This window comes from Phyllobates terribilis, unplaced genomic scaffold (assembly GCF_046119375.1).
Source record: "Phyllobates terribilis strain yellow unplaced genomic scaffold, ASM4611937v1 Scaffold_3__8_contigs__length_932513732, whole genome shotgun sequence".
NCBI classification, from domain to species: Eukaryota; Metazoa; Chordata; class Amphibia; order Anura; family Dendrobatidae; genus Phyllobates; species Phyllobates terribilis.
The window spans coordinates 204,749,238-204,777,162 of record NW_027362763.1 but is presented as its reverse complement, the minus strand read 5'-3'; the positions used below and the strand labels follow the sequence as shown (position 1 = coordinate 204,777,162).

The following is a 27,925-nucleotide window of genomic DNA, read 5'->3' as shown; positions in this document are numbered from 1 at the left end:
GTGTTGTGCAGAAGTCAGGTGGATACATATTTTCAGTTGTTTCACACTTTTTTGTTAAGTATATAATTGCACATGTGTTAATTCATAGTCTTGATGCCTTCAGCGTGAATGTACAATTTTCAAAGTCATGAAAATACATAAAAATCTTTAAATGAGAAGGTGTGTCCAAACTTTTGGTCTGTACTGTATATAGTTATATTTTTTGCATAAAGTACAAAGGAAATGTGTCATCTTAACTTTAGCCCTTTTAGAGATCATTTCATCTTCAACTTGCTTAACTGTTCGCAATAACAGTAATTGACCAGAGGTGCCCAAACCTTTACATGTCACTTTGAATGTTTGAACCTGTTTAAATAAAAACACTTTTAGTGAGAAGGCGTTGTTCTAGTAGTGGACACCCCTTTTAATAGGATTATGGAAGTAACTGAAGAAGATGTAACAATAATGATATATTTACCCATCCTCCTCTCCGCTTCAGCCAAGTGACCAAAGTCTTGCGTACAAATTCCCCTAGACAGTCCACAATGGTTAGAACCAGCGCCGGCTGAGACTGTTTTACACAGTCAACTGCAAGTCCAGCGGCCACTGCATACAGTGAGACCACTTTACCCCATGTGATTCCTGCAGAAGCAAAAAAAAAAAAAATGGAAATATACGTAAAAAGAAAAAAAAATGCCAGCAAAGAGACCATGCTTACAGTCTGATGATGCCTCATGGGTGGAAGTAGGGGAATGACAGAAATCGGACACAATCATTTCTATGGTGTCATAAAACGGCCTAACAAGCCTTTTATACAAATGGTGTCCCAGTATGAGTTTTTTGCCATTTACCACATCATTATTCAATTTTAGATATTGGTATTCACTGAAGAAGGCCAACTGTAAAATTAGACATTAATTTTTAATTAATAGGGGATGGCTTGTTGGTGCCACCATTTGCCACACAGCACTTAGAGCACACGCTCCACCAGCCCCCCACTATCTACACACTGTTGTTGGAGGTGTCAGCTCATCGACCAGTAGTTTATAAGGAAAAAAATAAATCATTAACTATGGGTGAAATATGTAACTTTTTATAAGAAAATAGAATTATTTTCATTTTTAGGACTAAAGCAACACCTAATTTACAATTTCTCAACAACAAAGTATTATTGTTCATATTGTGAGGGGCAAACGTACCACTATGCATTAGAGGTTAAGTGCCTAAGGTAGTATCTTATGTGGGGTGGCACCAGCTGATAGCAATTTTATATTATTTAGAATCCCCTTCACTGCCTCCCATTGAACTTGCTAAATTTTTAGGGGAGTGGATAAACAAGGGACTCTCAGCAAGTCTTCCCTCTTCTGACTCACCCACCCATGCTTTGTCCTTTGCAACAATGGCTGGAATTTAAATAGACATCACTGGCAGATAATTGCTTAAGTTATCACCGGGAGGGAGGAGTGAAGGCTTTTATATATTTCAGCTGTTGTAAGGACCTTGTCTTAGGTTCATGGAAAAGGGTGCTCCATGGCATGACATACTTTATTTGTAAGACTATTGCTATTTCATCCATTTTTTGTATATTTCTTGTTTTCATGATGCAGATACATCTATGTAATACAGGTGCAGAATACGGATTCTGCAGATTTAGGTTTTCTTTTCTACAGGGACAATGTGGATGTAATATTTAAATATCTTTTATAGTGTCTCATCTGATGTTTGTGTTGCTAAAGACTATTCCTAACCTATACAGTGTATTTATATCTTTCAACACCATGGAAATATATGCCCCTTATTACATTGTGCTGGAGTCAACAGTATTATATATTATTTTTACATCATCACAAAAGCAGCTCATCCTCCTCATTCATACAGTCATGGCTGAAAGAGTTGGCACCCTTGAAATTGTTCCAGAAAATGAAGTATTTCTCCCAGAATATTATTGCTATTACATGTTTTGTTATACACATGTTTATTTCCTTTGTGTGTATTGGAACAACACAAAAAGAAAACAGATAAAAAAGGAAAATTGGACATAATTTCACACAATTGTTGGTACCCTCAACTTAATATTTGGTTGCACACCCTTTGGAATAAATAACTGCAATCAATTGCTTCCTATAACCATCCACAAGATTTTTACAACTCACGACTGGAATTTTGGCCCACTCTTCATTTGCAAACTGCTCCAGGTCTCATATTTGAAGGGTGCCTTCTCCCAACAGCAATTTGAAGATCTCTCCACAGGTGTTCCATGGGATTTAAATCCGTACTCATTGCTGACCACTTCAGAACTCTCCAGTGCTTTGTTTCCATCCACTTATGAGTTCTTCTTGAAGTATGTGTGGGGTCATTGTCCTGCCAGAAGACCCATGACTTAGGGCGCAACCCAGCTTTCTGACACTGGGCACTACATTGCAACCCAAAATTCTTTGGTAATCTTCAGACAGTCAAGGCACCCAGTGCCAGAGGCAGCAAAACAACCCCAAAACATGTTTGAACCTCCACCATATTTGACTGTAAGTACTCTGTTCTTTTCTTTGTAGGCATCATTCCATTTTCGGTAAACTGTAGAATGATGTGCTTTACCAAAAAGCTCTATCTTAGTCTCATCTGTCCACAAGACACTTTCCCAATAGGATTTTGGCTTACTCACATGTATTTTGACAAACTGCAGTCTAGCTTTTTTATGTCTCTGTGTCAGCAGTGGGGTCCTCCTGGGTCTCCTGCCATAGCGTTTCATTTCATTCAAATGTTGACGGATAGTTTGCGCAGACACTGATGCACACAGAGCCTGCAGGACAGCTTGAATTTCTTTGGAACTTGATTGAGGCTGCTTATCCACCATCCAAACTATCCTGCTTTGCAACCTTTCATCAATTTTTCTCCGCTGTCCACGTCCAGGGGCATTAGCTATAGTGCCATCGGTTGTAAACTTCTTGATTATGTTGCGCACCGTGTACAAAGGAACATCAAGATCTCTGTAGACAGACTTGTAACCTTGAGATTGTTGATATTTTTCAACAATTTTGGTTCTCAAGTCCTCAGACAGTTCTCTTCTCCTCTTTCTGTTCTCCATGCTTAGTGTGGCACACATAGACACATAATGCAAAGATTGAGTCAACTTCTCTCCATTTTATCTGGTTTCAGGTGTGATTTTCATATTCCCCACACCTGTTACTTGCCACAGGTGAGTTTGAACGAGCATCACATGCTTGAAACAAAGTTGTTCCCTCACATTTTTGGACAGGTGTCAACAATTTTGTCTGGCCCATTTTTGGAGTTTTGTGTGACATTATGTCTGATTTGCCTTTTTTTCTAAATTTTTTTGTTGTTGTTCCAATACACAGAAAGGAAATAAACATGTGTATAACAAAACATGTGTAATTGCAATCATTTTCTGGGAGAAATGCTTCATTTTCTGGAACAATTTCAAGGGTGCCAACACTTTCAGCAATCACTCTATGTGGCTGCTGGCAGAGCATTAAAATTATGCTTACATCTAGCTATAATGTTGCCAGAACTGTAGTGTGCAAAACACTGTGATGTACATGACGCGCCCCTGGGCCTACTTGGTGTAGCGTTGCGCACGCGGGGACTACCCGGAGCCGGGCCTGTTGGGGGTAGTAGTCTCGTGGCGGTGACCCGGTCCGTGCCCAGGGAGTCAAACTGTGTGGCTGAGTATTAGCAGTAGATGTTGGACGACTACGCCACCCGTTGAATGCAGCTATGGAGCTGCCGCTGCAGGGCAGACCGCTGAGGCCGGTGGAAGGATTGTGCAGCGTGGATGGTATAACCCCCAACGGGAGGGGTATGGCCTCAGGGCAGCCGACGTGGATGATGGGGGTAGCAGGAACCACTCAGAGACGATGCGGTGTAGTTCAGGGTCTTTACTAGTGACAAAAATAGACCCTCCCGGAGTACTGGCTAGCGGTCGGGGCCTGGTCAGTCCTTGAACAGATGGGATCTCCCCTGGCCAGGCGGAGTTGTAGGCCTCCCCAACTAATTGTACTCTACTGGCTACCTTGCTAGAGGCGGGTAAAAGTAGCCCACGTCCCTGAGTGTACCGTGTGGTGCTCACCCGTATGGCCGGTGACTCGGGGCCTTCTAGTGGCTTCCGCTCCACGACGGCGGTGCTGGTCCCACGCGTGTGACCGTGCCTTTGGGTTTCTTGGCCAGAGTACCTGAAATCCCCTGCCGGTCGGTTTCTGCTGCTGAGTAAGGATTAGTCCCCACAGCCTCGGACTCCGGGTCCGGTGGTAACTCTTCAATCAGGGCGAGCTCTACAGCTGCCAGCCCCTGATTCCTTTTAGCACGACTTCCCCAGAGCTCCTGATCTCTCTTTCCTATAGCTGCTTCTCCTCTTCTTAACTCCCTAACCCTGCCTCAGCCCCAGTTTTATATAGGGGAAGTTCTTCCCCTCCCAGGACTGGGCAGGAGGTGTGGCATGCATAGGATTCCTGACCAAGAGACCTCCCACCTGCTCTCAGACATAATATTGCTATTACTGTGGAAACCAGACCCCTGGGGTGCCACATTCCCCCCTAGTGAAATTTAGTACTCCGGGACTAAACATACTTTTGTAAACATAACAAGGTATAAACAATAACGTTCTGGTAGAGACAACACATAAGGTGGTCACGGCGTGTCCGCAACCGGGTGTAACTTTTGAGGAAAACAAAGGTGTCCATTTCACCAAAACAGGGAGACGTAACCAGGTAGGGGTCTGTCCTGCCCCGAGTCCTTATCAGTCTTTTAGTCCGTCCTGGGTTACGCTCCAACTATATGCACAAAGGATTCCCGGTAAATCCACCAAAGACTCCTACAAATAACTAGAAACACATAATTATACACAAGCAACAATAAACAGGTAAACATTAATAAAATAGCTTGAACATTTAGATCCTCCACCGTATGGGCAACTGGCCTCTAGTGACCCTAGTGGACCTACGGAGCTGGCTGACTGGTCCTGAGCTACAGGGTATAGGAGCTGTCAAGGGTAAACTGGGCAGCCGTCTACGGACTCTTTGGCTCACTAGGGGTATGGCAGGCTCACTATAAGCAGAGGGTTGATTCTCCTGGTCTGCTTGTGTGGGGTCTTCTGCCTCCTGGACCGGCTGTTCTTCCAGCTCTACCTGTGTCTCCGTAGGCACTTGGGATGCTGGTTGGAGGAACGTGAGGACGGGTACCACAACAGCACCATTGACTTGAGTCCAAGACCGAGGGAAGTCTCTGAGCACAGTACTAACCATATCTTCCCTTTCCTCTACGGGTCGAGGGTCTTCTTGTTCCTCTTCAGGGTTCCGTAGCTGTTCGGGACACTTCTTCAGGTGATCCCGGGATACAATGGCTGTGGTTTCCCCTCCGTCTTTACTGATTGTACAGATCTTTGGGTTGTCGTGGCTTGAGGGCAGTACGGTGTACGGGTCCTTCTCCCACTGGTCGTCCAACTTGTGGAGCCGTCTTTTCCTCTTCAAGACCTGCTCTCCGGGCACCAGGGGAACAGTGGGAGCATACTGGTTGTAAGTTTTCTCTTGTCTTTCCCTAGCTTGACAGAGACTTCGCTCCACGCTCTCCTGTACTTTCCGGTACTGCTGCTGCCTCTCTGTGTCCCAGTCTGCTTCTGGTGAAGTGTCCTCGGGTGTCAGGACTCCCATCTCCAGATCAACAGGAAGCTTACCAGGTCTTGCCCTCATTAGGTAAGCCGGGGTACAGTTGGTGGAACCTACAGGGATGTGGTTGTATAGGTCCACCAGGTCGGGCAGCTTTTCAGGCCACAGACTACGTTCTTCCAGGGGCAATGTTTTCAGAAGATCTATCACCACCTGGTTCATTTTCTCACAAAGTCCATTAGTTTGCGGGTGATAGGGTGTTGTTCTTATCTTCCGGCAGCCATACAGGGTGCAGAACTCCTGGAAGACTTCCGCTTCAAAGGCAGGCCCCTGGTCCGTCAGCACCTGCTCCGGGTATCCGTGCGGACGGCAGAAGTGCTGCTGGAAGGCTCTAGCTGCTGTTTGAGCCGTTAAGTCCTTGACGGGGACGACAACCAAGAACCGGGAGTAGTGATCCAAGATGGTTAACGCGTAGACGTAGCCACTTCTGCTTGGGGTCAGTTTTACATGATCCAAGGCTACCAGTTCCAACAGCTGTCTGGTGATGATGGACTGCAGGGGAGTCTTCTGGCTGGCACGGTCCCTCCTTCTTAGGTTGCATGGGCCACAGTCTCTGCACCACCTCTCGATGGTTCCTCTCATGCCTACCCAATGGAACCGCCCGCGCAGCAGGAACTCCAGCTTCTTCCATCCGAAGTGCCCAGCTCCGTCGTGGTATGCCTCCATAACCATAGCTGCGTCTCTTCTTGGCATCACTACTTGCCAGATTAGTTCATGCGTCCGGGAGTTAACCATTCTGCGGCACAACTTCCCCTTGTAAAGGAACAGTCGACTCTTCTCAGCCCACAGTTGCTTGGCTTCCTCCGGAGCGTCTGGGTCAAGGCGTGCATCTGGCCGAGTCAGCATCTCCTTTACCAGTCGGACAGCAGGGTCACTGTCTTGCGTCTCCGCCCAGTTGTAATGAGGTAATGGGTTGAACGTAGCGGATTGCTTACTCCTTACACGGTGGGAATACTGGATAGTCCCATGACGGTGGAACGCGGGGAGTTCAACTTCTTCCAGTTCCTCTGAATCTTCCCCTACGTCCGGTAGGTTCGGCATCCTGGACAGGGCGTCCGCGTTGGTATTGGAGCGTCCTGCCCGGTATTTGATTGTAAACTCATAGTTGGACAAGCGGGCCATCCATCTCTGCTCTAGGGCACCGAGTCTTGCAGTGTCCAGGTGTGTCAACGGGTTGTTATCCGTGTACACGGTGAACCGGGAAGCAGCGAGGTAGTGCTTAAAGCGTTCGGTGACTGCCCACACCACTGCCAGGAACTCTAGCTTAAATGAGCTGTAATTCTCAGGGTTTCTTTCGGTGGGTCGCAGTTTTCGGCTGGCGTAAGCAATTACCCGTTCCTTCCCCTGCTGGATCTGGGACAGTACGGCTCCTAGCCCGATGTTACTGGCGTCGGTGTAGAGGATAAAGGGCTGGCTATAATCAGGGTACGCCAGGATTTCATCCCCCGTGAGGGCCATCTTCAGCTGGCGGAAGGACTCTTCTTCCAGCTTCTCCCATCTGAAGGGTGGCTTCTGGTTCTTGGCCTTCCTGGACTGGCCTATCAGGAGGTCCTGCATAGGAGCTGCCTTTTTGGTGAAACCGGGAATGAACCTTCGGTAGTAGCCTACCAACCCGAGGAACTGCCTCACTTCCTTTACGCTGGAGGGGCTTGGCCATTCCTTAATTGCGGTGATCTTATCAGGGTCGGGAGCCACTCCGTCAGCACTCACCACGTGTCCCAGGTACTGCACCTTTGGCTTCAGGAGGTGACACTTGGAGGGTTTCACCTTTAGGCCGTAACTTGCCAGAGCTTCGAACACTTCCGCCAGGTGTTTCAGGTGGTCCTCGTAGGTCTTGGAATAGACGATGACATCGTCCAGGTATAACAGGACCGTCTCAAAGTTTCGGTGTCCCAGACAGCATTCCATCAATCGCTGGAAGGTTCCTGGTGCGTTGCAGAGTCCGAACGGCATGCAGGTAAACTCGCTAAGTCCCATCGGGGTGGTGAATGCGGTCTTCTCCCGGTCCGCCTCTGCTACAGGAACCTGCCAGTACCCGCTAGTGAGATCCAAGGTGGAGAAGAAGTTAGCAGATTTTAAAGCAGCCAAAGACTCCTCTATTCTTGGTAAGGGGTACGCATCTTTGTGTGTGATACGGTTAATTTTCCGGTAATCTACACACATTCTCATGGTGTTGTCTTTCTTTTTGACCAAGACTAGTGGAGCTGCCCAGGGGCTACAGCTATCCCTGATTACCCCAGCCTCCTTCATGTCTCTAAGCATCCCCTTGGCGTGTTGGTAGTGTGCAGGGGGTACGGGTCGATACCTCTCTTTTATGGGAGGATGGTCTCCCGTGGGGATGTGGTGTTCTACCCCCTTGACTCGCCCGAAGTCTAACGGGTGTTTACTAAACACTCTCTCGTACTCTCGAACCACCCGGTAGACTCCCTGTTTCTGGTGGGAGGGAGTGGAGTCAGTACCCAAATGTAGTTGCTGACACCAATCCTCCATTATTTTCGTAGAGCCGTTACCTTCCTCCGGGTGAGATGGAGGCAAGGGTTCCACAGACTGTATAGAATTTTGGTTGATAGTATATAATTTGGCTAGCGTAGCATACCGGGGCAGGTATACTTCCCTTTTCCCGATATTTATTATACGAACGGGCACCCTCCCATGGCGTACATCAACTACCCCCCGTGCTGTCAAAATGGTGGGCCTACTGTCTGAGTAGACTGGTTCTACCATGGCCTGGTAATCTCTACCTCTCAGACCAATAGCTGCCCGGCACCAAATCATCATTTCACTTTTCGGGGGCATGGCAATAGGGAAAGGGTCACACATTCTTACGCTACCAATCTCACCACCGGAGAGTTCCACCTGTTGCCGTCGCATCAGTGCCCGGATCTCTTTCTGGAGCACTCGCTGCTGGCCGGAGCTGGCGTTCTTGGCAACCTGCTGTAAAATGAAAATCACCTCTGCAAGACAATTTTCAATCACATTAGTTCCTAGAGTTATCTTTGGGTGACTCTCGCGCTTGTCAATGTCTACAATGATCAGTCCCTGTGCTGCCAGTTCGACTCTACCGATTTTAATGGTCATTTCTTTAAATCCGATCTGTGGCACGGGCTGACCATTACTGGCGATGATACTCAAGTCGTCGTCTGGATAGCGGGTTATATCCGAGTCATTCCAGTACTGCTTGAAGAGCACGTACGGGATGGTGGTGACCTGTGACCCGGTGTCCAGTAGGGCACTCATAGGGATGCCATCCAGTACCACAGGCAAGACTGGACGTCCTCCCACATATTTGTCGCGCCAGTTCGATGGGCCTGGTGATCTTTTTCCTGGGGGTTGGCCCTCTACCCCAGGTTGTGCCAGTTTAAAGGACAGTACCTTGCCATATGTCCGGGTTGATTGCAGCGGCGGCAGATAGGTTGTCCGTCCTCGTTGTACCGGTCGCTGGGTCTTCCTCTGGCCGGTGGGGTCCTCCTTGGTCGACGCCACGGGATGTCCTCCGGTCCGGATGCCAGCTGGATCTTCCCTGGAGTGGAAACCTGTAAAGACTGCACAGTTCGGGTTAGCGCAGCAACGCTTTTAGCTAGCTCTTGGACCTGATGGTGCAGGTCCGGAGCCGGGTCATTGTTCAAAGCCTGCGCATCAGCCCCCACAGGCCCTGCCGACAAGGGCTCCGCCTCCTGGTGGTAAGTGATAGCTGGGCGCCTGTGGGTCACAACGCCACCCGGTGTCGGTTCTCGGAGCACCCGGATGGCTCTGTCCTTGAACTGTGCAAAGTCCAGATGAGGCTCCTGTAAGGCTATGGCCCGCAACTGGGTTCGGTGGACATTGCAATATAGTCCCTCTATAAATTGCTCGGTCAACAGCCTGTCCTCGTTTCCCACGCTGTCAGGGTCGGTCTGCTTAATGGCTCTCAGGGCCTCTTGTAGGTTTAGTGCATAGTCCCTTATACTCTCATGTGCTCGCTGCTTGCACCCATAGAATCTAAGCTTAATCTCGGCTGAGGTGCGGGTATCAAAGGTGTCCCTCAGCCGGGTTAGTATCCCTGCGACAGTCCTCCTCCCAGGTGGCCAGGACTTTACCTCCCTTTGGGCTGCCCCGGTTAGTTGGGCCACCAGGATGCTCACTTTTTGCTCTTCTGTGAGGGGGTACACCTGGAAGAGGCTATCCAGCTTTTCTTTAAAGTCATTCAGGGTATGTGACTCCCCTGAGTACTGGGGTAGCCAGGCTGCTCCCGGGATATAGGGCATGGTGAAAGGCATGACTGCAGCAGCGGTGGCGCTGGCGGGGGTTGAGGCAGTGAAGCTCTCCTCCGTATCCGACATCTTTCTCCCCCCCTAGTGGACCGTGGCCTACCTTGCGATGATCCTCTTCCGTAGGCCGCGGCTCCGCAGTGGATCGTCAGGGTTGAGGACCTTCCGTCGCGCTCCTGTGACGTCGGCGTCTGCTGGGCTCCTTCCAGGACCTTTACGCAAAGTCCGGACGTGAGGCGGGGCTTCAGTTCTCGCGCGCTTTCGGAGTCCACGCCCCTCTTCTTCCCGCGCGGCGTCTTCAAGATGGCGTCCAACGGCGGGAAAACTCCACGGATGGCGGGAAGAAGGCAGAAGATGGCGCCGAATGGCAGGAAAACTTCGCGGATGGCGGGAAGAAGGTAGAAGATGGCGCCGGATGGCGGGAATCTTCACCACTGGTAAGTTTGAACAGTCTTTTTTAGGCACGCAGTACCCGGTGGTTGCGGGCACGAAATCCTGCCGACTACGCCAAAAGTTGACGCGCCCCTGGGCCTACTTGGTGTAGCGTTGCGCACGCGGGGACTACCCGGAGCCGGGCCTGTTGGGGGTAGTAGTCTCGTGGCGGTGACCCGGTCCGTGCCCAGGGAGTCAAACTGTGTGGCTGAGTATTAGCAGTAGATGTTGGACGACTACGCCACCCGTTGAATGCAGCTATGGAGCTGCCGCTGCAGGGCAGACCGCTGAGGCCGGTGGAAGGATTGTGCAGCGTGGATGGTATAACCCCCAACGGGAGGGGTATGGCCTCAGGGCAGCCGACGTGGATGATGGGGGTAGCAGGAACCACTCAGAGACGATGCGGTGTAGTTCAGGGTCTTTACTGGTGACAAAAATAGACCCTCCCGGAGTACTGGCTAGCGGTCGGGGCCTGGTCAGTCCTTGAACAGATGGGATCTCCCCTGGCCAGGCGGAGTTGTAGGCCTCCCCAACTAATTGTACTCTACTGGCTACCTTGCTAGAGGCGGGTAAAAGTAGCCCACGTTCCTGAGTGTACCGTGTGGTGCTCACCCGTATGGCCGGTGACTCGGGGCTTTCTAGTGGCTTCCGCTCCACGACGGCGGTGCTGGTCCCACGCGTGTGACCGTGCCTTCGGGTTTCTTGGCCAGAGGACCTGAAATCCCCTGCCGGTCGGTTTCTGCTGCTGGGTAAGGATTAGTCCCCACAGCCTCGGACTCCGGGTTCGGTGGTAACTCTTCAATCAGGGCGAGCTCTACAGCTGCCAGCCCCTGATTCCTTTTAGCACGACTTCCCCAGAGCTCCTGATCTCTCTTTCCTATAGCTGCTTCTCCTCTTCTTAACTCCCTAACCCTGCCTCAGCCCCAGTTTTATATAGGGGAAGTTCTTCCCCTCCCAGGACTGGGCAGGAGGTGTGGCATGCATAGGATTCCTGACCAAGAGACCTCCCACCTGCTCTCAGACATAATATTGCTATTACTGTGGAAACCAGACCCCTGGGGTGCTACATACACACATAGCAGTGTTTGTGTGCCCTGAGGGTGCCTGTGTGTATGCCTGTATGCTATGAGCATGGATGTGTGCATGCAGTGAATGTGTGCACGCTGTATGTTTGTAGTATGTATATGTCTGTATTTAGACTTTATTTATATATACAGTACAGACCAAAAGTTTGGACACACCTTCTCATTTAAAGATTTTTCTGTATTTTCATGACTTTGAAAATTGTACATTCACACTGAAGGCATCAAAACTATGAATTAACACATGTGGAATTATATACTTAACAACAAAGTGTGAAACAACTGAAAATATGTCTTATATTCTAGGTTCTTCAAAATAGCCACCTTTTGCTTTGATGACTGCTTTGCACACTCTTGGCATTCTCTTGATGAGCTTCAAGAGGTAGTCACCGGAAATGGTTTTCGCTTCACAGGTGTGCCCCGTCAGGTTTAATAAGTGGGATTTCTTTCTTGCCTTATAAATGGGGTTGGGTGCCATCAGTTGTGTTGTGCAGAAGTCTGGTGGATACACAGCTGATAGTCCTACTGAATAGACTGTTAGAATTTGTATTATGGCAAGAAAAAACAGCTAAGTAAAGAAAAACGAGTGGCCATCATTACTTTAAGAAATGAAGGTCAGTCAGTCCGAAAAATTGGGCAAACTTTGAAAGTGTCCCCAAGTGCAGTTGCAAAAACCATCAAGCGCTACAAAGAAACTGGCTCACATTAGGACCGCCCCAGGAAAGGAAGACCAAGAGTCACCTCTGCTTCTGAGGATAAGTTTATCCGAGTCACCAGCCTCAGAAATCGCAGGTTACCAGCAGCTCAGATTAGAGACCAGGTCAATGCCACACAGAGTTCTAGCAGCAGACAGGTCTCTATAACAACTGTTAAGAGGAGACTTTGTGCAGCAGGCCTTCATGGTAAAATAGCTGCTAGGAAACCACTGCTAAGGACAGGCAACAAGCAGAAGAGACAAGTTTGGGCTAAAGAACACAAGGAATGGACATTAGACCAGTGGAAATCTGTGCTTTGGTCTGATGAGTCCAAATTTGAGATCTTTGGTTCCAACCACCGTGTCTTTGTGCGACGCAGAAAAGGTGAACGGATGGACTCTACATGCCTGGTTCCTACCGTGAAGCATGGAGGAGTAGGTGTGATGGTGTGGGGGTGCTTTGCTGGTGACACTGTTGGGATTTATTCAAAATTGAAGGCATACTGAACCAGCATGGCTACCACAGCATCTTGCAGCGGCATGCTATTCCATCCGGTTTGCGTTTAGTTGGACCATCATTTATTTTTCAACAGGACAATGACCCCAAACACACCTCCAGGCTGTGTAAGGGCTATTTGACCAAGAAGGAGAGTGATGGGGTGCTACGCCAGATGACCTGGCCTCCACAGTCACCAGACTTGAACCCAATCGAGATGGTTTGGGGTGAGCTGGACCGCAGAGTGAAGGCAAAAGGGCCAACAAGTGCTAAGCATCTCTGGGAACTCCTTCAAGATTGTTGGAAGACCATTTCCGGTGACTACCTCTTGAAGCTCATCAAGAGAATGCCAAGAGTGTGCAAAGCAGTCATCAAAGCAAAAGGTGGCTACTTTGAAGAACCTAGAATATAAGACATATTTTCAGTTGTTTCACACTTTTTTGTTAAGTATATAATTCCACATGTGTTAATTCATAGTTTTGATGCCTTCAGTGTGAATGTACAATTTTCATAGTCATGAAAATACAGAAAAATCTTTAAATGAAAAGGTGTGTCCAAACTTTTGGTCTGTACTGTATATATGGTCTGTACTGTATATATGTGTGTGTGTGTATATATATACACACACACACATATATACATACATATATACAGTTGTGCTCAAAAGTTTATATACCCCCGCAGAATTTTTCCTTTCTTTGCCTTTTTTCAGCGAATTTAAATGATAACAAAAACATTTTTTCTCCACTCATGGTTATTGGTTGGGTGAAGCCAATTATTGTCAAACTACTGTGTTTTATCTTTTTAAATCGTAATGACAACGAAAAACATCCAAATGACCCTGATCAAAAGTTCACATACCCTGGTGATTATGGCCTGATAACATGCACAGAATTTGACACAAATGGGTTTGAATGGCTACTAAAGGTAACATCCTCACCTGTGACCTGTTTGCTTGTAATCAGTGTGTGTGCATAAAAGCTGAGTGAGTTTCTGGGATCCAGACAGACTCTTGCATCTTTCATCCAGCCACTGACATTTCTGGATTGTGAGTCATGGGGAAAGCAAAAGAATTGTCAACGGATCTACGGGAAAATTTAGTTGAACTGTATAACACAGGAAAGGGATACAAAAATATATCCAAGGAATTGATAATGCCAGTCAGCAGCATTCAAACTGTGAATAACAAATGGAAAATCAGGGGCTTGGTCTACATGACCGTGGTTTGTTTTTTACAAACAAAAATTTCGGCCACAACTGCCAGGAAAATTGTTCGGGTTGCAAAGAAAAACCCACAAATAACATCAGCTGAAAATCACTCTCTGACTCTCTGAAAACTAGCGGTGTGGCTGTTTCAAGATGCACAATAAGGAGGCACTTGAAGAAAAATGGGCTGCATGGTCGAGTCACCAGAAGAAAGCCATTACTGCACAAATGCCACAAAGTATCTCGCCTACAATACGCCAAACAGCACAGAGACAAGCCTCAAAACTTCTGGAACAAGGTAATTTGGAGTGACGAGACCAAAATTTAACTCTTTGGCCACAACCATAAACGTTACATTTGGAGAGAGGTCAACAAGGCCTATGATGAAAGGAACACCATTCCTACAGTAAAGCACAGAGGTGGATTGCTGATGTTTTGGGGATGTGTGATCTACAAAGGCACAGGAAACTTGGTAAAAGTCGAAGGAAAGATGAATTCAGCATGTTATCAGCAAATACTGGAGGCAAATTAGCACTCATTAGCTTGGAAGCTGCGCATGGGACGTACTTGGACGTTCCAACATGACAACGATCCAAAACACAAGGCCAAGTCGACCTGTCATTGGCTACAGCAGAACAAAGTGAAGGTTCTGGAGTGGCCATCTCAGTCTCCTGACCTCAATATCATTGAGCCACTCCAGGGAGATCTCACGCGCGCAGTTCATGCTAGACAGCCCAGGAATTTACAGGAACTGGAGGCTTTTTGCCAAGAAGAATGGGCAGCTTTAACATCTGAGAAAATAAAGAACCTCATCCACAACTACCACAAAATACTTCAAGCTGTCATTGATGTTAGAGGGGGCAATACACGGTATTAAGAACTGGGGTATGTGAACTTTTGATCAGGGTCATTTGGATGTTTTTGGTTGTCATTAAGATTTAAAAAGAGAAAACACAGTAGTTTGACAATAAATGGCGTCACCCAACCAATAACCATGAGTGGAGAAAAAGTTTTTTGTTATCATTCATATTCTCTGAAACAAGGTCAAGAAAGTGTATATCCATAAGTGTGTGCCTATACATTGTAAATGTTGCATCTTTTTTTTTTGTATCAGTCATTGTGCATGTATACAGTAAGTGTACATGCCTGAGAGTGTGTGTATTGTGAATATACAGTATGTTGTGAATGTGCCTACAGTATATGTTGTCCGTGTGTACATGTTCATGCCTGCATTTAGTAAGGCTACTATAAATATGTATAGTGAGTGTGTATGTATGTAAAATGCCTCTATTTCCTTAAATTAGATTTTTAATTTATTAAAAAAAAACAGGAATATGATGCCTCAGTAGTCGCTTGAGCTGTGAGTACTGCCCTGTATATTGTATGTGTACATTCCACTAATCTATTTAAATCCAATATGTCGTATTGTTGAACTCGCTTTTGGAACGTGGCGCAATGCCCAGGAATACTTTGTAAATAAAATGAACATCTGACTATAGCCCATTTGGTAGATTGACTTTACAGACTTGCAGAAAGTCACAATCAAGGACTCTGTACGGTACGGCGCTGTGTGTGCTTCAGATCGCATACCTAGATAGGGATTTAAGAGGCAATTACATTTTTATGGCTAGCACCAATTATATAAAATAACATAAAACTAATGACATGCACCATGGAAACTGCTGCCACGAGGTTCACATTAATACAGTGCTCTCCGCCAAGCACTACGTTGGCGTTTCTGTTGGAATCCCCAAAAAACTGTATTCTAATGGGAAATCTGACAGAGCCATTCACGTGAATGAAGCCAAAGGAGTTACTGTGGACGTTGTCTGGCCTCCGTCCTGGTAGTATTCTTGTTTTCCAGATATGCACATAAGATGTGGCAAACCATGTGTTTGTGCATGTCTGAAAAAGACAAATGCTTCCAGGACAGAAGCCACAATGACTCCACCAGGGCTCTGTCAAGATCCCCTTTGGAATACAGATCTGCAAGTATTCAGAAACCCCAAAGTAGTGCTCATTGAAGAGCACTGTATTAAAGGGAATATGTCAGCAGGTTTTCGCTATGTAATCTGAGGACAGCATAATGTAGCATGCTTTTTCTAAAGAGCAGCTATTCCACCTGCAAATGTCCTGTGGGTGGTACCGATGTCCTGAAAAAGCATGAGAATGTTTAACAATCAATTTAAAAACCACAACATCTCTCAGAAGCATTGCGGCAATGTCAGTCCTTCCGCATCTGGCATTACCGTTTGAACTAACCAATAAAAAGTAAAAACATGAAGAATTAATGCATAAAGTGTAGAAAATGCTTAATGTTTCCATTTATAAATAAACCTCATTTTCTGAAATCGGAATATCCCTTTAAGTAGTAATATGGAATACTCTGAGAATAGCACATGTACAATTTCCAGATCTACTACCTGCTGAGAAAATCTCTGCAGCAACTGCAAGGAACGCATCGGACAAGACAGACTCTGAGGCGAGGGAGATGTTCAGCTGTCGGGCAATGTTCCGGTATACAGCTGGCCTCATATATTCCAGCTCATCCCCTGCAATACAATATAAAAAATGGGGAATAGTTATTACTAAACTTTTGTCTCAAGACGATGTAGCAGAAATCATATACGGTACTTTTCTCCTGAAGTTCTAAAAGGATTTCAGAGCCCCGTTCTGAATATTTGTTGGGATCCAATTGCTCAGACCCCTACAGATCAAACCAGTTATTACCTATTTTATATGGGTAGGTAATAACTTTCAATATTTGTAATAACCCTTTAAATATGTGATTAATCCCAATGTACTATGTGATATACACAGGGGTAAAGGAGACTGAAATTTGTGGTCACTGGTTGTGATCTGATTTTATTTCCATATGTATCACGCAGAGTCACTATCCTCCTTGTTCCTACATCCTTCTTGGACTTTTCATAAAGTAAATGAAGCATGTACGTTGGGATTGTCTGTAATTCCCTAAATTGTCATATTGAGTTAGAGTAGTTACACTTGGCGATTATAGAGCGCAAACGTTGCTAGGAACGCTCGTTTCCAGAAATTAGGGCAAACCGACTACCAAATAACTCAAAGAACAAGCAAAACACTTGTTTGTTGGGTCAATTTTGTTTTAAGTTTGCTTAAAAATCATTATTCTCAGCAGCCCATCGTCCTGTGTACATGGGACTGTAAGATTAGGATAACTCTATGGCCCTTTAAGACTGATGTTTTGTACCCCAGTCTTGATAAAGAGTGCATTGGAGTAAGATGTGCCAAATTTATAGGGGCTTACGTACATGTACGCCTCTTAATGAGCTTTGATGTATCTTTTAGTCATTGTGCTCCACCGCAAGAAATGTTTACTCCAAGCAGCAAATGGTATACATCTCAGTCGCAATGTAAACCACTTTTGTGTTGTAAGTTTTGATAAACTTCTTGGCTGCGCCTCCTCCAACTAAGCTTCGTCTACTTTTCAAAAAGTTGGCTAAAGTATCCAGGACTAGTGTAACTACGAGTTGCGCAAACATTTTGCAAAATTTCAAACAGTTTTATGCCAGAATTCTGACAAAATGTGTATGATGAATTGGGGTCCTAGACTTTTTGTAATATTTTTCTTAGTGGAGTAATCCAAACCTTAAAGTGGTTGTCCACTGCTTGGAGAAACAATGTAGGCTCCATGTAAAATAAAAAACTTATTCTTACTCCTGCTCTATCGTTATCCCAGCAATGTTGGCGCTGTGCCTGCCAGCGCTTGAGTGACACTGTGATGCCACGTGAGCGCTGCAGCCCATTAGTGGCCGCTATTGGACTACTGTGCTCACTCTTCCACCGGACATCCAAGCTTTGTTTGAGAGGGTGTGAGCGCTTAGCGGTGATTGCTTGTAGCACTCACGTGACATAGCTGGAGACCTGGTGCCGACATTTTTAGGATGCAGCCTGTGCGGGAGGTGAGTATAAGATTTGTATTTTCCACAGGGGACTACAGCATTTAGGAAGGGGTTGTCCAAGAAGCAGACATCCATTTTTATGAATTTACAAGAGTTTTTCAGGATTATTTTGTATAGCTCTATGGAGAACAAAAGTAGTTTCTACTTACTACAATCACTCAGAAATCCCAGCATGATTAAAAAATTAATTGCTAGCGACTCATTTGACTGCAGCGTTTTTGAAAAGCTTTTCAACCTGCTCCGTGCATTTTATTTTAGTATTAAGAGATAAAAGCTCTGATTCATCACTGCTATTTCTCCACTTTTCCTGAATTATTTGCCCTGATTCATTAAAGAAATTTTTGCCAGAATTCTGGCATAATTTTGCTTTGAAAAGTTGCAAAGTTGCAAAATTTGGGCGAAACTCAGAGTTGTGCTAAAATTTTGTGACTTTTGGCATTTTCTCCCCAGTGTCTGACAACTCTGCCAAAATAATGAGCAGGGTCGGGACAGGGGTCGTGGCAGGGGCGTGATGCCACAGCTTGTATAATTCATGCCAAGCTGTGGTGCACGTTATGCCAAAAAACGATTTCTTGACACACATAGGCGCAAGCTACTTGTCAAACGCTCCTATTTTATGAAAAGATGCGTTTCACCACATACTACTCATCCAGTCCTGCGAGAAAGTCTCTATACATTTTGCGCCACTATTTAAGTTGTCTTTGTTTAGTCTTTTTTTATTTTTCTTCAACCACCTTGCTTATCCAGATGTTTTAGGCTAAGTGCTCACAATGCAGAAATGCTGCAGATTTTTTCTGCATCTCCCTGGCAGTAAAAACGCATGCGGATTTTACATGCGTTTTTCCCGCCAGGTAGAAGCGTTTGTCAAGCGTTTTTGCAAGCATTTCTGCATGCGGGTTACCAAGCACTTTTCCAAGCGATTTTAGCATCACTTGGAAAGTGATTGGCAACTTGTTCACACTATATAAATACATGTTACCGGCATGGATTTATGAGCGTGACCAAGTTAATAGTTAAAAAAAAGAATAAAAGTGGAAAAAAAAAACAACAAAACATTATACTCACTTTCCAATGTCCCCCGTCTCCTGTACGATGTGTCCTGGCTCCCCGGCGGCTCGCGGTGGTGTAAAAGGACCTTCCATGACGTCATTTAGTCGCGTGACCTGTCACATGACTAAATGACGTCATGGAAGGTCCTTTTACACCATTGTGAGCTGCCGGGGAGCCAGGACGCATCGTACAGGAGACCTGGGGACATCAGAAGGTGAGTATAATGTATATTTTTTATTTTAAATTCTTTTTTTACAGGTATTATGGTACCCGGGTCTGGAGGAGAGTCTCTTCTCCTCCAGACCCGGGTACCATCCGCACATTGAATCGCTTAATATCCGCATGTGCACATGTAGTCATGCGGATATTAAGCGATTCAATGCAAGTCAATGGCAGCAATGACGCTGCGTGTCCGCAAAATTAATGGACATGCTGCGGATTTTTCTGCAATGATACTCCGCAGCGGAAATTTCTGCAGCATCTGCACAGCACATGCGGATTATCATTGGGGACCAGGGGGCACATATTACCAAGCGTTTAAGCGTTTTCGCTGTGGAAATTCCACGACAAAAATGCTTGAAAAACGTATAGTGGGCATGCAGCCTGAAAAGGATTCAAAATATGAGACTTTTACCAAATGTGCATTTTTTTTTTTTGCGCATCTCACTCCAATCCCTGCCTGGAGGGTTTCTGAAGGAGTTTTCAATTTAGTGCATTTTTGTAATTTTTAAAAAACTTGCAACTTTTGGTAGTAAAACTAGTTAAAAGCAAAAATAAAAAGCATTTTTTATTTTGCCCCAGATTCATGAATGAACCGTTTTCAAAAATTTGAAGCAAAAAAACTTCTGCAAATACCACAAGACAAAAAAAAAGAAAAGTGATTTCGATAAATTGCAAATAATGAATCAGGCCCAAAATGTCTAGATGAAGCACTAGCTTAACACAAGCTGTAATCACGCTTTGAATCAAAGTATATATTGATATGAATAGGCTACAAGATGGTCAGGGGTTGTATATAACACTGTCATATAGGGCAGGTGCACACAAATGTTTAAATTGGAAGCGTGTGATCGGTGGTTTTGACGGATAGTACTTGTCCCCATGTTATTCCATGGGGCTGTACACGTCTGATTGTTTTCCTTGGGCTGAAAAAAACCCCACAGCATTCATGATTTGACTCCAAGAATTGTATGGCACTTGCCGATTAATGTCTATGGGTCTGTGGAAAACATCGGACCGCACTCGGATGACATCCAAGTGCGATCTGATTTTGATGGGCTGACACAATGGAGAAGGTGGAGAAACTTTATTTTTCACTCTTTCCACCTTCGAGAAAATTGGATCCCACTCTGATCAAACTTTGATCAAAGTCTAATTAGCAAACTCGGACCGTTTTTCTTGGATGGCGAAAAAACGGCGGTGTGACGCTAGCCATACTGTGATTCTCATGTGTGTTTCACCTATTTCGGCTTCCAGGCTCAATTTCATGGATACAGTTTACATTATCTAACAGTGTAAACGCTTCAGCTTTTGACGAGTCGTAGAGTTTTTCTTTAAACATTGTTTCATCAAATTAATTTTTGGGGTTTTTTTGGCTTCCTTACACTTTAGCTTAAGTTTATCACATGGAAATTGCCCAGTGATTGCTCATTGAAGCTTAATGAATTCCATCTGTTTGCTGTTATTTACTTTAGGAAAACATTATGTGATTTGAGAAAACCAGGAATTTTACTGTAAGTGATTTCAGGCCCTGGTTTCTCTGTGTAATATGGACGTATTTCTGTGCCTGTATTACGGCTTCTAGTCCCGAGCCAACTGTGGGTCTATTGACCAGGACTATGAGGCTGTCAATTGAGGCGCATCACCGGGATCAGGATTTGTGGATGTCGTGCTCTTGTTTCAAATTGGCCCTTGGGCTCGATCAGACATATGTGCCATGGATAGCACATGGGGAGCATACACATCCATTATAGCCAATGGCCGATTTTCCATGTGAACCAATGGTCTGCGTGGGAAAAATTGCAGCATGCATTACTTTGGTCCATGTAAATGGTAGCTGCTGCACATGGAGCTAGCCATGTCTGCAATTTGCAGATGTGACTTGCCTGAGTTTTCATACGGCCGTCTGAACCCAGCCTTAGTCTTTGTGGGAAGAAAGCTGTAAAGTCCGTATATTCATAACGGGGCTGAAATGTTCTCCACATCCACAATACAGTAGTATGTGTGGCGCCCCTGAGGGTTCAGTCGCCACAGAGGTACTGCACCTCACCCAGAGGTGTGGTGCCTCCTCTCAGGTAAGGAGGGAGTGCTGCCCGGAACCCCAACACTCACATTCAACACTACACTGCTCCAGGCTGGCAGGAAGGGCAAGATGCACTGTGTCTCCTGCTGAGCCCTGTCCCTGGCTGGAGTGGGGGGAACCAAAGAGAGGGGGAACCAGTAGTGGGTGTGGGTGGAGGATGTAGAGTAGGGGAGCACCATTGTAGGAGGTATATAAAGGGAAGCCATCTTAGGGTGGCAGGAGAGGTCGGTCAGTCAGTGAGTAGTAAGGAGAGGAGCGGAGCAGAGTCTCGTCAGGAGCTCTGCTCTACAAGTGGGGCCTAGTGATAGAGGCCCAGGAGGGGAGCAGAGGAGAAAGGCTCCGTTTTACAGAAGGGATCCCAGGGGGTACGGTGAGTGCAGGACGGCACCCGTACGGCCCGAATCTGCCAGGTGTCAGAGGGATCAGGCCGCAAGAAGGGGACCAGCCGCTGGACCAGCCGTGTTACTCCAGGTCTCGGCTGGAAAAACCGGAGGCTTCTGCACTTCTATGGTGCAGTCGCCACAGTCTCATCCTAGTCACCGTGAGGGTCAAGTAGGTCCCGGAACTCCAGGTTGCCCAGAGGGACTTCAGAGCACCCGATCAGGACTGAGTGTGGGGAAGTGCAGGGAAGGAGGGAGAAGACCCAGCGTGAGAAGTCGGTCCAGTAAGGAACATAAAGAACGTGGGGTTCCGTCAAGCACTCCTGATATATCTGAGAAAGTGCTGAACCCCTGGTCTGGTAGACGCAGTGCGACGCGGAGGTGGACACCCGTACAGTGTACCTGAGAACCTTGAACAAGAACTGTGAGTAAAATTCAGATGAATGCACTGGACTGCCTCCGTCAGTTATTTTAGCTGCACCATCCCGACTGCACTACAAGCCCCAGCATCACCACCCACCATCAAACTCTACATTGCCCTGAGGCCCGCTCCACCTGTGGGGAGCAGAAACATCCCAGCTGCCTATCAACTGCCTCAGAGGTCTGCAGCAGCGCTGGTACAAATTACCAGAAACCACAGGTGGCGTCACGATCAAACTACAAATCCCATATAAACTACTATCCTTTTTTTTTTGTTGACCGCCCTGGGCCATGGAGACCGGGCCAGCCACTGTGACATATCCCCTCCCAGCATCCATAGGCCCGGACACCGAGTACCCCACTGCCCTGGGGGCGCGCCATCTCTATATTATGAGAGGCTGGAGGACATGGCTGATACCAAGAAACATTGTTAAGACTAAAGGTTGAATGTATGAACATAAACTTTAATATCCTGTAGAAAATATGCACAAACATGAACTGAATCAACCTCGGACAGGTGTCTGGTTTATGTCCCATTGGATAAGCACAACAAAGTCATGTAGTGAGCCATGAAGAGAAAAAGGCGCACATTTGGGTGAAGATATGCAGCATTTTCCAAGACAGTCTGCTAATGTTCCTAGATGCCCATTGTTTTTTAAAATTAGTAGAATTATGAGGGTCAACAGTGAAAAATTTAAGGAAAACAAAGTACAGGTTGGACAGGACATGGACCAAGCAGTTTTCACCTATTCTATGTTCAGTCTGTTAGGTCTGAATGTCAGTTGTTAATAGAGAGAATCAGGGGAGGCAAGGACCATATGAACATTGAGGAATTTTTTTAGATGGATTGATAGGGAATCAGTAAAAAAAAAACTGTGGCATATCAAATTGCATGCGGAATTCTGAAGATGGCATAAAGTGTAATACAGAGCTACAGGAACTCCTTGTGCCAACGTGTAGGCTCATTGACTATGGTTGTAAAATTGTGCCTTTTTAGATAAAATGATTTTTCTAGAGGAGACTAAGACGATGGTAGAGATATATTAAAACTTGGGCAAAGAAAAAAAAAAAAAAGAACCAATTGCCTAAAACAGTAAATCAGATGTCAGCTCCCTTTTTTCAGATATTTTTTCTGACTGACTGCTGTCACAAGTGTTGGTAAGTCTACGCCTAGACACAAGTTTTGGTAAGACTCCCCTGATGTCCAGGCCTTTTTCCATTAAACATAACGGCATCCCAATATTAAAGCATACCTACCAAGTCTCAGGAAGGTTGCAGATACCTCCGACATACGTCCACTTGATGTAGAAGACATGCCATGTTCTGGTTTGCTCCATCCAAGGCCAGCACGCTGAAGTCGGGCCTGTATATAGTCTCTGCATAAAGCTTTGCCCTGTGCTACCAGCTCTTTATCTGTGGGAGACCTGTCGAAAACCTCTAAAACTTCGGCAGCAAACACAGATGAGCGGCGTAGCATCTCCATTTTTAGAGAGAACAATGCAAGACTTTATATTCGGTCTCCATTTATATGTAGTCCATTGCTTTAGTATGTTATCCAAATGAAATCTAGAAAAAAAAAAAGTGTCACAATCAGTTTTAGAAATATAACTATGGTACATGAGTGTGCATGAGATGGATAAAAAAATGGATGAAAATAGGACATGCACTTAGTTTAACAGAATGGACACCAGAAATCATTAAAAAAACGGATGTGTGAATAATTCCAATAAACTGTATGGGTAAGTGTGCTGTCTATTTAAAAAACCAAATCGCACATGAATATGAAAAGTCACGTGTGAATTTACGCTTAAGATAATGGCCAAAAGGAGCTTCCACATTGCAGTAGTGAGAAGGCCGCGATGGGGCTGAAATCCGACAACCACTACAGTTTTCTGGAGTGATTTTGAGTGGGAGCCGATGTTTCACCAGAAAAACAACAAAAAATAATCAGCGACGCGGTTTTGCCAATGAAACAAACTGTTCCCCCTCAAAATTAATTGATTGTTTAAATGAGCAATTTCAGACACTAATATGTCCACAATGTAAAATGAAAATTAGTGGAAATTGCAAAAAGTATCCCAAAAAAATTTATTGAGAAAAGCCTTACAACTGTTCAGTCTCTGTGGTCAACTGGTCTATGTCTCAGCCCCTCAAGAAACGTCTGATATTGATTGGTGTGGGCCATCATGTCTCCTAATGTACTGGGATGACTGGAAACAGCTTTGGTAATATCTTAAAAATATCAGTATGTTTATCACCATAACCGATGTGTTATGTTATGTGTTATTAACCCTATATGTATGTAATTAGCATCTCTTCTTGTTGGTTCGCTGAGAACCATGGCCCTGCCACCACCATGACCAGATATTACCTCCATTAGGAGCTCTTCTCTCTTAGTACTTGAGGCAGCGGCTGACAAGAGGAACGCGATTCTAGGAGTTATTTTTGGATTGTCCGTGTTCTGGGAAAGTTAAGTGTTTATGTCAAACTGTCAGCACTCCCTCGGTGTTTTTCATCCTCGTCTATAGTTCACTTGACGAAGTGCCCTACAAGATACATGAAAAACCTCAACAAGTATTCAGGGTCATATTTAACCCCTGTCGTTCTTACTGCCTATTGCAGTGGTGCTCAATCACTTTTGGTCATAGTCATATTGAACCAACCCCGTGGGCCACAATACAACATCATAAACATCACAACATGAATATCTATTAGGTGCTGATTCCATTTTTAGGACTCTCAGCTATCAGGAGGATATACAGTCCTGCTCATCGTTATTGGCACCCATGAAGTTTAAGTGTATAATGTGGAATATCTCCTGAAAAAATTGAATCAAGTGAAACAGTTTTTTGTATAGAGCGCTAGTGTTAAATACAAAAGAGCAAATGATAAACAATTTAAAGCAAAAAACAATGGGAGGGAAAAATAGAAAAACCTAAAGCTTGCTGTGTCACTGGTATTGGCACCCTTTACATTAATTTAGTATGAAAACACATTTTGACTCGCCTGTGGTAAATCACAAATGAAATTCAGCTATGATTAATTGTCAGTGCCCATGTGACAAGAATTAGCGAATGAATGATGACTTCAGTGTTTTAACCCCTTTACAGCCTGTGCTGTATTTGTACGCACAACAAGGCTGTAACTCCCGGTTCAGTGAGGGCTGCTGCGCTGAGCCCTCACTGAACCGGGCACATGTCAGCTGATTATTACAGCTGACATGTGCCCGCAACAGCCGCGGGTGGAATCGCGATCCACCTGCGGCTGTTAACATGTTAAATGCCGCTGTCAATCTCTGACAGCAGCATTTAACATCGCCGCACCGGAAGCGCGTCACTTACCCCGCCCATCGGTGACCCCGTCACGTGATCGCGGGTCACCGATGGGTGGGCATGACAACCCTGGGTCTGCAGCAGACTCCAGTGCTTGTCATGAGCTGGTCACTATGAGCGCCACCTATTGGTCGGCGCTCATAGTACAGGACCATTTCTGCTGCATAGAAGTGATCTGCTGATCATCTCTTTGTAGCAGAGGCGATCAGACAAGTACTGCTTCTAGTCTCCTATGGAGACTATAGAAGCAAGCAAAAAGTGAAAAAAAATGTTTTTAAAATTATTAAAAAAATAAAAAAAATATAAAAGTTTAAATCACCCCCCTTTTGCCCCATTCAAAATAAAATAATAAAAAGAAAACACCACATACACATATTTGGTATCGCCGCGTTCAGAATCGCCCGATCTATCAATATAAAAGAAGAATTAATTCGATCGGTAAACGGCGTAACGAGAAAAAAATTCTAAACGCCAGAATTACGTTTTTTGGTCGCCGCAACATTGCAATAACAGGCGATCAAAACATCGGATCTACCCCAAAATGGTATCAATAAAAACTTCAGCTCGGCGCGCAAAAAATAGGCCCTCACCCAGCCCAAGAAAAATGGAGACGCTACGGGTCTTGGAAAAAGGCTCCATTTTTTTTTTTTTTTAGCAAACTTTGGAATTTTTTTTCACCACTTAAATAAAAAAGAACCTGTACATGTTTGGTGTCTACGAAGTCGTAATGACCTGGAGAATAATAATGGCAGGTCAGTTTTAGCATTCAGTGAACGTGGTTAAAAAAAAAAACATCTGTGGTATTGCACTTTTTTTGCAATTTCACCGCACTTGGAATTTTTTTCCCGTTTTCCCATACAAGATATGGTAAAACTAGTAATGGCGTTGAAAAGTACAACTCGTCCCGCAAAAAATAAGCCCTCACACGGCCATATTGACCAAAAAATAAAAACGCTATGGCTCTGGGAACAAGGGGAGCAAAAAACGAAAATGCAAAAACAGAAAATCCTAGGGTTGTGAAAGGGTTAAAAAGCCACATGGTAGGCCCTGTTCCTTTGTCGCAATGGTGAAGATCAAGGAGCTGTCTGTGGACATCAGAACTGCTATTATTAGCAAACACAAGACTGCCAAAGGGTATAAGGCCATCTCCAAAGACCTTAGTATCCCAGTTTCAACAGTGCACAATGTTATTAAGAAGTTTGCCAAGCATGGAACTGTCAAGAACCTCCCTGGACGTGGGGGAAAGAGGAAAATTTACAAGAGATGTCTTCAAAGGTCGGTGCGAATGGTGAAAAAAAAACCACGACAAACATCCAAAGACCTGAAGGCCAATCTGGAACAGTCTGGGGTCATGGTCATGGTTTCAACAAGTTCCATATGCCGCACACTAAACCAAGCAGAGCTTTATGGGCGAAGGCCAAGGAAGAACCCATTGCTGAAGAAAAGACATAAAAAGGAACGACAGGTCTTTGCCAAAGAGTACCTTGACAAACTACAATCCTTCTGGGAAAATGTTCTGTGGACAGATGAAAAAAAAATAGAGCTTTTTGGCAATGCAAAGCAACAGTTTGATTACAGACGTCGTAATGACGCTTATAAGGAAAAGAACATCAGGATCCATAATGCTGTGGGGTTGCTTTGCTGCCTCTGGTGCTGGAGGCATTGACCGTATCACAGAAATCATGAAATCAGAGAATTATCAAGAGATGTTAGAGCGAAATGTCCTACCCAGTGTAAGAAAACTTGGTTTGAGTCAAAGATCATGGGTCCTCCAGTAAGACAATGACCCAAAGCACACATCCAAAAGTACACAGGAATGGTTGAAAAAAGAAAAAATGGACTGTTTTAAAATGACCACCAACGAGTCCTGACCTCAATCCCATTGAAAATCTTTGGGGTGAGCTGAAATCTGGAATATCCAGCAGGGAGCGGGTCACATGTATAAATAAAATATAACTTTTAATAATATTCCATTAAAAATACCTGAGATATAGGAGCCAATTGACAACCACAACAATAAAGTGCATGTGCTCAAAAACCAGTGCTCAAGATAAAAAATTAGTTAGATCTCACCACTTGTAGTTATTTTCTATGAAGCAGCGGACCAGATGATTAGGAGCCAGACGAAATTACATGTACAATGAGGGATAAGGGGAAAAATGTAAATTCTAGACTTCCCTGTCATGCCCCTGCGTTGCTTCCTCCCTAACAAAGGCAGTCCCCAAGTTTGAGACCATTTAGGGTATAACCCACCATGAGGACCCATGTAAAAGTGTAATCCCCACGTTTTTCTTCCCCCGTATGGAGGATTCTTCAGGGGATAAAATAGAAGACAAAAATTAATCCCTGCAGTGGCAGGTAACAGAATGGTAGATGTGACTAGTGTGGTCACTGCTAATTCTTGTGGTCTGTCTTAGGCTATGTTCACACTAGGCATTTTTTCAGCGTTTTTTTATGCAAATTTTCAGCTGCGTTTTACAGTACCAGCAAAGTTTATGAGATTTTATAGGGGCGGTAGTGGTGCACAGATCGGCATCTGACGTCATTTCCGGTCAGGCCGACCAGATATTAGAAGATTGCACCACCCTCTCCTTCCTATCTAAGCCTCGAGTCGCGCACTGACTGTGCGCTGGGTGGCTTCTGGTAGTTGAGCCGTATCCTGGAAAGCTTGGCTGTGTCATTTCTGGTT

General features: G+C 45.3%; 1 protein-coding gene across 3 annotated transcripts in view; it reads right to left on the bottom strand.

Annotated features, from left to right (window-relative positions):
* The window catches only part of BOK (BCL2 family apoptosis regulator BOK), a 51,247-nt gene that overhangs the window by 9,584 nt on the left and 13,738 nt on the right, over positions 1–27,925 (bottom strand). The window contains exons 2-6 of one of the 3 annotated variants that reach the window (XM_073674559.1): positions 24,276–24,450; positions 23,162–23,470; positions 16,235–16,363; positions 458–621; positions 133–345 (exon numbers count right to left, since the gene is read on the bottom strand). In XM_073674559.1, coding sequence (XP_073530660.1) covers positions 148–345; positions 458–621; positions 16,235–16,363; positions 23,162–23,387 — 717 coding nt within the window. In that variant the 5' untranslated portion in view covers positions 23,388–23,470; positions 24,276–24,450 and the 3' untranslated portion in view covers positions 133–147. Of the gene's footprint in view, positions 1–132; positions 346–457; positions 622–16,234; positions 16,364–23,161; positions 23,471–24,275; positions 24,451–27,925 lie in introns of those variants that run through there. The other 2 variants (XM_073674558.1, XM_073674560.1) reach the window with 2 other exon arrangements.